This window comes from Pteropus vampyrus, unplaced genomic scaffold, assembly GCF_000151845.1.
Source record: "Pteropus vampyrus isolate Shadow unplaced genomic scaffold, Pvam_2.0 Scaffold120, whole genome shotgun sequence".
NCBI lineage: Eukaryota > Metazoa > Chordata > Mammalia > Chiroptera > Pteropodidae > Pteropus > Pteropus vampyrus.
The window spans coordinates 1263672-1273925 of record NW_011888901.1 but is presented as its reverse complement, the minus strand read 5'-3'; the positions used below and the strand labels follow the sequence as shown (position 1 = coordinate 1273925).

Sequence of the window (10254 nt, the reverse complement as noted above, 5' to 3'; positions counted from 1 at the left end):
GTAAGCTCTTGCTGGAGGAAAGGATTCCCCAGAAAGTAGTGCCTGAGTCAACAGCTATAGTTTGTTTTGGAAAGTGATTCTAGGGAATAGGAGCGGGTGACTGAGTACAGCGAAATGGGAAAGAGGGAAATAGAAAGGTACATTGGTGTGGGCATCTGAATTTCATGGGGACTAAGGACCATGTAGAATATCTGAGAGAAGAAAAAAGGAAAATAAAGACATCTGCTCCTGTTTTCCATTCGTTGGGTTTTTATGGGGTTATTACCATTCTTATATAGGTTTGCAGTATGTAAGTAGTAAACAGCCAGCATTATGTTAGTATCAGAGAAACCCCAGAACAGAAAGTGAAAGATAGAGCACAGCTGAGGACTCAGGTTTTATTTATACAATGCTTACTGCTGCAGGATGTGAAGGTCGTCAGAGAATGTGAGGAAGGACAAAAGAAATATTTCATATATGATTCTTTACAGAAATCATGTGCCCGCTATGACCCTTGAGATTTGAGAGCAATTCAGTCCCAGGTGCCTCTGTTTCAAAGCCCACCTTTTGAAGACAATGGTTTGAATAATTCTGCTGATAGACCAATATGTAAGTCACCTCATTCTAGAAAATCTACAACTGGCATCTGCAGGACCCTCAGTGGTGATTTCTATGCTAAACATCCAATCAGAAAAGACACATTCTCCGAGTGAGCTGAAATTCATGTTTTGAAGAGCACCCTCTTGCCTTGGTTATGTCAGGAAACTCAAATAAATTTGCATTGACTCCTTGGTCTCTAAGTGTTGAGTCAGAGATCTCAATGGAGGAAGTTAGTGAAAGAATACTTTTCCCTTTCAAAATAGTTTACAAAGTTTATATATTGTCTGGATGATTTAATACTGCTTACCTATTCTATTTTATAGTTTATTTTTATTTATTTATTTATTTTTACCTTTAAGGGGGAAATAACACTTGAAAAGCTTGCTACTAGAGTGCTACAAAACTCTAAGAATGCATACATACATATAAAATAGTGGAATGTGGTCAAAGGAAATGTATAAAACAGCTTACGTGATTCCTTTAATAATTGGTGTCCATGTGTTGGTGAACATTCCCTTATCTATAATGGCTCAATTAATAAAATAAAAAATCAGGGAAATGAAAATTTTCCACCTTCCTATTAAAAAGTATATCTTCATTTGAGATCTATTTAGCCTTTAAGGTGAAAGTGGGTTCCAGACAAATGTCTCACATTAGAATTTGTATTAAATTAATTGAAAAATAGGTAAACATTGATAATAATAATAAAACAAGAGAAATGATGAATGGCAAAAGGTAAATACTTTTTAAATGTTACTCAAATACACATTCAATAAAACCACATCTTTTAGACAACATAATTATTTGTATCATAAAAATCTCTAGTGGTTGAAATTTTAAAAAGTTTCAGTTGGACTTCAAATCAGCCTAAAAAGAAATTTCCATCTTAATAAAATAGGCAAAACTTTCCTTTTAAACATTACAACTTATTCTTTTAAAAATGTGTTTACTATTCTTGAAAAAGATCTGAAATAGATATTTCAGAATAAAGAGCCTTTTCTATTTTAAATTGAATCTAATGGAGCAGTGAAAACACAATTCTAAAGCATCCAAAAGAAAAGCAGAATATCCAAAAAACCATTCATACGTTCACAAATACCCAGATTTGGGGGTTGATTCTTTGACAAAACTGGAGATTTACTGAGCAATTCCATGACATTTTTTCTTCCTGGTGTTCAGATGTCATGATTATCCAGCCTATACCAAGAAATTTTTAAAATAATAAAAATACAGTATATTCCCTAGATTTATCTGAACTTTGCAGACTCTTAGACATCTTCTGGAAGATCCCTAAGTGAAGTGCAAAGATACTCCTTGACTCACCAAAGTTAATGTTCTTGTGTCCTAAATTGACTTCATACAGTCAAGTTTCTTTTATACTCTCATTTACTTACTATGGCAAGGCAATACAGCCCAGGAATTTTGTGCCTTCATCTCAAATTAAATAGCAAACATTGCTATTTGTGAAATTTTGGCCAATGATTAAAAATATTTCATTTCTGATTCTCACCATTAGAATTTAAACAGTAACAGATGGATTGGGCAGGCATTGAATACTAAATAGAAACTGGCAAATGAAATAATCCATTTTACAATGAAAATGAGAATTGATTCTGCATTGAGAGAGAGAGAGGTAAAAGGACCAAGTGTTTTTTTTTTTTTTAAAAAAAAACCTTCTTCACCAAAAGAGCAAAATAGTACTCAGTAGCATTGCATTATTAACAAAAGTTCTTTATCAGAAACTATAATTTAATATTTAAGTATCTAATTTACATGTGACAAGGTATCATATTCAAAAAATTAAATTGCAACTAGAAAACTATTAACCACTAAAAACGATACCAAACACAACCCAAACATTTATAGGAAAGCAATAGCTAGAATTTGAATTGGAAAAAATGTTGCATCATATTTGGCTCATTAAACAAGGAATCCATTATAGCCTGTAAAAGAGCGTCTGTTCTAATTCATCAAAAGTTTATCCTGTGTAGCATGAATAACATGTAAAGATAGATTTATTGACTGTATATGCACACATGTGTATATATATTGTGAGACACACACTTGTGTGTTGATTTAAAGATATATCTACTGATAACTGGCTGAACTTTGGAAGATGCTGAAATCCATATTTCTATATGACCTTTAACCCATTTAATAATTTTTTTATGAACAGAAATTACATAAAATACTATGATTTTTATTAACTGAATATTTTCTTAAGCATAATAATAGATAAGGAATTGCACTTATTGTAAAAGTACAGTAAAGTGTTAGATTGCAGCTCAGCCATCAAAGATCATGGTCTGTAGTACTGATAAGTTATGCATCATATGCAAAGATGATGGTGGCCATAGAAATTAAAATGAGAGCAACTGGTTACAGAATGAATAGGGGATAACAGAAGAAAACATGCACTATTCCTACTTTAATGCAAAACTAATTTGTCCCAGGAAACAAACCCTTTGACCTTCCTTACACAAAGAAACAGGTTCTACACCCTTGGCAAAACAGTAGACTTGGACTTCTATAATCAAATTCTAGTTCATTGTCTCTGAGTGTGCTGTTCCAGTGTCATCTCTTTAAGCTGCCCTTGAAATTCTGGAGCATCTACAATAATACAGTCTCTTGTTTAGATTTCATTGAGCCTCAATATTCCCTTAAGTTCCATATAAATAGAGTCCATTATTCATCTTCTTCTGGTTCCTGTGGTAACACGGATATATCTTCCTTCAAACAATCACTGAAAAATCTGAGGATTGTGCTGTAGAGATGATATTTGCTTTTCTCAGATACTTTATGATCTTCATCTGGGTAGACCTAAGGTGTTGAGGGGAAAGGAAATTTAAAGTTACAAAAGTGAGTACTGTCCCTCAGAATTCATTCTTTTAGTTCCAATGGCATGGGAACTTTGGAAAATAATACCTAACCAAAATCTCACTTAATTCAACTCTGAATTCTTCATAATACATTTTTCTTTTTTATTATAATTATATCATAATTGACATTTGAGACAACATATAATTTTTATGTGTTTAAATTAGAATTTGTTGGTCAAAAATTTTAGTCACTTTCTTTCTGACTATAAGTCCTTCCCTGTCCTCCCTTATATTAGAGCATTTAATATAGAGAACTTGCAACTGTAAATTTATTCTCTGCCCCTTTGAAATGTACGTAAATCTTCTTGCCTATTGCCAGTTTTATAACTGAGTAAATGTCTTTCTTAAGGAACTGGAAACATATCTTTTAAATGTAAACATTGGAGACAGCACTCCTATCTCCCAGTCTCTGTGGAAGGGTAGAGGCCTCATTCCAAGTTGTAAAATTGCCTATTGTCATAAGGATACAAGAAAGTTTATTTTTCTTATTGGTAAGGCCAATTACCAAATGCAGGTGGACAATGAGTCCTTCTATCCCAACTTAAAAATTCTGCAGCCCTTTGTTTCAAGTAGAATTTAATCTCTCTCCCCTATTGCAATAGTCTTGAATAAAATCTTCCTTGTCTGTTTAGTCTTCTATGGTACAATTTTTACTCTAACGATGTCCTTTTCAATATAAAAGACATTAGTGATTTTTGTTTAATACAAATATAAACATAAATATTTTCATATCAATTCCTGGGAGTAAAGTTTTTAAATGGTGTCTGATTGTCCTCTGAGTAAAGACATACTCTTTCAGATTGTTAATGGTATGACCTGTAATTCTAACTGTGGTTCCTGTGTTTGAAATATGTTGAAATATTTTTAGTTCTTCCACTGCTGAGAAATTAAAATTACTTTTTTTTCCTTCTATGATTCTTCCTTCAGACTGAAATTCCTTCATATTATAAAGTATGTCTTATTTATTTACCCATCTATCACAGTGACTGTTTTAAAGAAAGTCCTTGATAAATATTTATTAAATGTGATTGAAGGCATATGTAAATGATGTTTTACCCACTCCTTTTTTTCTCATAACATTTACTCAAACTATCTTTTTTTTTCAATTTTTAGGATAAGCCTGATGGAAAGTGAGGAAAAGACAGATTAGAGAGAAAAGAAAATTGTTCTTTTGAAAGAATTCATTATCAGCGATATGAATAAAAATCTAAGGAGAAAAAGACATTACATAAGAGTTTATTATATAATTAACTTGTAAAGCATGAGTTGATCCACAATCTCAGTGTAATTATAAAAAGAATAAAATCTTTGGTAGCTAAAAAAAGTAAAAATAAAAGCAGGGAGACAGAGTAGTACAGAAACTGTGTTCTAAATCTCTGGTAGCTAAAAAATCTAGGTAGGTTACACCTGTCAGAATGGCCATCATCAATAAATCAACAAACAACAAGTGTTGGTAAGGATCTAGAGAAAAGGAACCTTTCTGAGCGGTTGGTGAGATTGTAAATTGGTACAGTCACTATGGAAAACAGTATGGAGGCTATTCATAAAATTAAAAATAAAACTATTTTATGACCCAGCAATTCCACTTCTGGGTATTTATTTGAATAAATCCTAAACATTAATTTAAGAAGATATATGCATCCTTATGTTCATTGCAGCATTTACAATAGTCAAGATATGAAAGCAACCTAAGTGCATTATCAATAGATGATTGGATAAAGAAGAGGCGGTACATATATACAATGGAATATTACATAGCCTTAAAAAAAGAATGAAATCTTACCATTTGTGAGAGCATGGATGTACCTGGAATGTATTAGGCTAAGTGAAATAAGTCAGACAGAGAAGGACAAATACCATATGACCACACTTAAATGTGGAATCTAAAGAACAAAACAAATGAACAAACAACAGAAACAGACTCATAGATGTAGGGAACAAGCCGATGTTTGTCAGATGGGAGGGAGGTTAGGGGCTGGGTAAAAACAGGTGAAGGGATTAAGAGGTACAAATCGGTAGTTACAAAATAGTCATAGGGATGTAAAGTACAGGGAATATAGTAAATAATATGGTAGTAACTATATATAGTGCTAGGTAGGTACTAGACTAGTCATGTGAATCACTTCATAAATTATATAAATGTCTAACCTCTATGCTGTATTCCTGAAACTAATACAAAATAATACTGAATGTCAAAAAAAAAAAATCCTAGATAAAAAAACACATTCTTCTGAAAAAATGGCTTACCTGCATAGTATAATTTACTCCGGCTTTTATTAGGTGTTTGATTAATTCTGCTGAATGCTGGAAATGAACTTTTGCTGCAATAAATTAAATTGTGATATTTGAAGGAAATGTGTTTATTAGCATCAGAACTTTTTTATGTAATTTTTCTTCAAAGAGATTAAGTATTTCACTTAATATATACATTGCATATTTAAAAGACAGATACCTGGCTTTAACTTGGAAGCCAGTAGATGCGACGGTGATAAAACTTTGAGCTTCACATTATAAAAAAATAAACTGAAATAGTAGCTACTACTAAGGTTCTAGTTATTGTCCAGGTGGTACTTAGATTTACTTTATTGGTTATTATTTATTATTTCTAACTTTTCACATACTTTATACCATTCTAACAATTTTAACATGGTGAATGCCTGTCTGGATAGTAATACAACAAATCAGTTTCCATTTCTTTCCGAGGAGTACTTGGGACCACTCTCAGTTATATACTGGCATTCTGTTTTACTTTAAATTAGAAAAGAATAGCCCATGTTGAGAGAAGATAGTACACATCTCATTATTCAAGGGTTAAATATTTACTGTATATTACATTGGGTTTTGCAGTTTCTTTCTAGCCTCCTTCTGCTTTAACCTAAAGTCCAAAACTCTGAAATAAGCAGCACAGTAGACAGAAGTTGGAGAGCAACATTGGCTCTAGCTAGCTCTGAAGATATGGACAAATCACTCAAATCTCCGAATATCACTTTGCTCACACACTGCTTGGGCTATTTATTCCTGTATTATGTACATCTTCAAATTTCTGTAAATAACTTTTAAGCTAACATTTTTAAAACTGTCTTTGTAAAACTAGGGCAGGATTATCAATAGTTTAAGCTCCTTCACTGCTCTAATTCTATGATATTAATTAATCCTACTGCATAATAGATGATAAAAGGTTACAAAGGATTATTTAAATCTTTTAAAAAATCTACCCAAGATCTTTTTCAACATCTTTCTATTGTACTTAATGGAAAATGACCCTGTCATCTCTAAATAAGTTTACAGATTGCTCTGCAAATTTAAACTACTAGAAATGCTAATGAATAGGGGCAATGAAAGGTAAAATGATCTCTTATATGGGTCATTTGTTTCTTGTAGGAAAATATTTTGGAAAGAACCCCCTCATTTACATCTATAGATACAGCCTAAAAGACAAATTTATAAATGGAATTCCCAAATGAATTTATTTCTGTTTAGTTTGTAGTGCAGAACCTATTGATATTTGTCATTTGTTCCCTTCCTCAATATAAACAGGGGCATTAGATGTATAATTGGCTGAGTGAACTAATTTGCTGGTAGTTATCGAAGATGATATTAATAATAGGAGTATTATTGTGTCATTGAGCACATACAAGCCATCAGGCCCATATGGGGTTGTGTCTATGGTATATATGTATATATATATGAGTGTGTGTGTGAATTGTGTGTGTGCATACACAAATACACAGGTGCGTTTCCTTTAATGTGACTAGTGCTGAACCTCTGCTTGTATTTTGTCAGAAGGGTGAAGCACCAGGGCTGTAACTGAATGAATCAGATAGGAATAACATGATTTATCTTAATAGCTGCAACATATTGACAGAGAAATTTGAATAGCACTAATATGTTCTAGGGTGATGGCTAAAGGTAAAATAATTCAATCCTGAATATAATTTATTCCTACAATTGAAGCTTCAGAGCACAGAAAATTACAGCCTCAATGCCAGATTCAAATCCTCCTCCTACAAATCAATAGTTGTATGATTTTTGGCAAGTTATATAAATTCTGTAATATTTATTTTTTCAATTTGTTAAATAATAATAAGAATACTGCACAGTAGTTTTGTAAAAAACAGGTAAATATAATATTAAAAACTGTTGGCATATTTTCTTACATATAGTCAGTACTTAATAATGGCTATTTATTGTTAGTACTATTAATATACATGTAATGTCTTAATATCTTAAAACAAAATTCTAATATCCTTCAAAATCTTTATGCTTCTCTTTCATTATGTTTCACCTACCACATGTATGGTATTATCTAAGTATTTTTTTAGATCTTACAGTAGTTTTAGATTTTCAGAAATGTTACAAAGACAGTACAGAAGTTCTTATGTATCTCTTATCCAGTTTCCCCTATTGTTAATTTTTACATTATTATGGTATATTTTTCACAACTAAGAAGCATTTAGACATCATGTCTCTTTAACCTCTTTCAGTTTATCAGAATTTTCATATTTTATTTTTGATGACCTTAACAGTTCTGAGGAATACTGGTCAGGTTTTGGGTAGAATATTCCTCATTTGGGTGTTTTACTCATGGATAGACTCAGGTTATGTTTTTTTGGGACAAGAAAATAACGGATTGCCATTCTCATAAAATTATATCAAGGATGTATACTATCACCATGATTTGTCATTTTTGATGTTAACCTTGACTGCCTGGCTAAATGGTATTTATCAAATTTCTCTACTGTAAATATACTTTTACTCTTCTTTCTCTACAGTGCTCTTGAAGGAAATCAGTAAGTGCAACAGACTCTAAAGTGGGGAAGGAGGAGAGTTAAGCTTTGCTTCTTTGAGGGAGAGTATCCATATAAATTATTCAAAATTCTACCTAAGGGAGATTTGTATATATTGCACTGAACACTAATTTAACCATAGCCTGGCATGCTCGAAAGTTAAATTTGACACTTGGTATGGTCTTTGCTATAAAACCATTTTAGTTATATTCTTTGTACGATGGAGTAAAAATACTGAGGCAGGGCAGGGTAGACTAAGAAAAACAAGTTCAAGATTTAGGAAATATAGATTCAAGGCTTTGACTGTCTTTGCTCACTTTCCAGATAATCCTGAATACATTTACTTTCCTCCTTGATACTGATTTTTCTCATCTGTGAATGGGGCTATAAATACTCAGCCCTCTGTTGTAAAGTTTCACACAAAATAAAAAAATACATATATAAATTCTTTGAGCCCTGAACACTTCATGTGAATATAAAATATTATTTATTATTAGTAATATCAATCACATCATGTTCAACATTTAACATGATAAAAAAAAATGAGAGGTGATATGAAAGTGCTTTTTTAAATATTTCTGTTTTAACTTAAGTGGGTAGCTTCCCAATAATTTTATTTTAGCACTGGTGCCTTTTTGCTATCCTGTTGTTTTCTAGGTCAGTTTCCTTTTGAGATACACTGAATAACACTGTAGTGGTAGTGACTAGCCACATGTGATTATTTAAATTTAAATTAATTAAAATTTAAAATATTAGTTCTTTAGTCATACTAAACACATTTCAACACTTACGAGCCACATGTGACCAATGGCTACTGTGTTCAACAGCACAGATACAACATTTCTATCAAACTAGAACATTGTACTGGACAGTGCTGCTACTGAGGCTCATAACTTCCTGACTTCTTCTCATTTCTCATCATGATTGGATTCTTTGTGCTACTCTTCTCTGCTCTTTTCTTTAGTAAGTTTATAGGGCCTCCTGTAAGTAAGTTCTTGAATATATCCCTTTGTTCAAGGTCAGATCCCATCAATCATTAGCAGGATATAGAATACTTACTGTCAGCAGTCCCATGAATTACTAATATATTTTCCTCTTTTAAGCCATGAATATTATGTAGCACACTGGATGCCTATAAGGAAAAACACAAAAAGTCTGTATATATATAGATCTATCTATGTTGCATTTTGACTGAGTTTATAGAGCAAAAATAACCTTTTCTTCTTTATTTTTTAATTAGTTACCTGGTATGTGCTTTCTTCTTTAGATGGCATACCAAGATATCTTTCAGAGAAAGCTGAGGCTGTAACCGAAGAAAACAAAAATTTAGTAATAAACTAAAAAACATTGGAGTAGCATATTTCATTAATTTCTATATTTTACATTGCATCATCATGTTCTAGTAAAATTGATTAAATCATGAAAGTGATAAAGAGCTGAAAACATCTCATAACACTTGATAAGTGAGCTCGAATGAGTTCCTCTGCATTGGGATTTTATTTTCTACAAATCATTATGTTATATTATGTCAGTCTATAGAAAGTACTCACCATATAACTTCAAGTCTGTGATAGGTGCAATCACTGATCCACATTTAAAAAGCTTTTCATCTGATTTTAAGATCATCGATGCAATATAGCCACCGTACCCCTAGCAAAATCAAACAAACAAAATATATAGTTTGCTTTATATGTATATATATATGTATAACAATTATTTATAGAGATACTTTCAGCCTCATTACTGTTAAATAATATACATATCAGAATGTCACCTCATGTCCCAAACATGAGCATAATGATACACAAATATCACTTTATGCAGATAAAATTTTTGAAAAGAGTTGTTTAAAATTTTATATAACAAGTTATTTTAATATTTTAGGTAAAATATAAAATTAATTCTATACCACCAAGTGTCAAATGTTTACTCTTTGATTTCATACTGTACATTTGTAAATAGCCCCCAAAATTTGAAGCTAGGTAAAAATAGCACTTATTAAATCATAT

At 31.7% G+C, this 10254-nt stretch overlaps 1 protein-coding gene across 1 annotated transcript in view; it reads right to left on the bottom strand.

Moving 5' to 3' along the window:
• Positions 1-1309: 1309 nt before the first annotated feature.
• DPP10 (dipeptidyl peptidase like 10) overlaps positions 1310-10254 on the bottom strand; it is a 100651-nt gene continuing 91706 nt past the window's right edge. The window contains exons 15-19 of the mRNA XM_011366066.2: positions 9796-9895; positions 9490-9548; positions 9305-9377; positions 5706-5779; positions 1310-3399 (exon numbers count right to left, since the gene is read on the bottom strand). Coding sequence (XP_011364368.2) covers positions 3265-3399; positions 5706-5779; positions 9305-9377; positions 9490-9548; positions 9796-9895 — 441 coding nt within the window. The 3' untranslated portion in view covers positions 1310-3264. The remainder of the gene's footprint in view (positions 3400-5705; positions 5780-9304; positions 9378-9489; positions 9549-9795; positions 9896-10254) is intronic.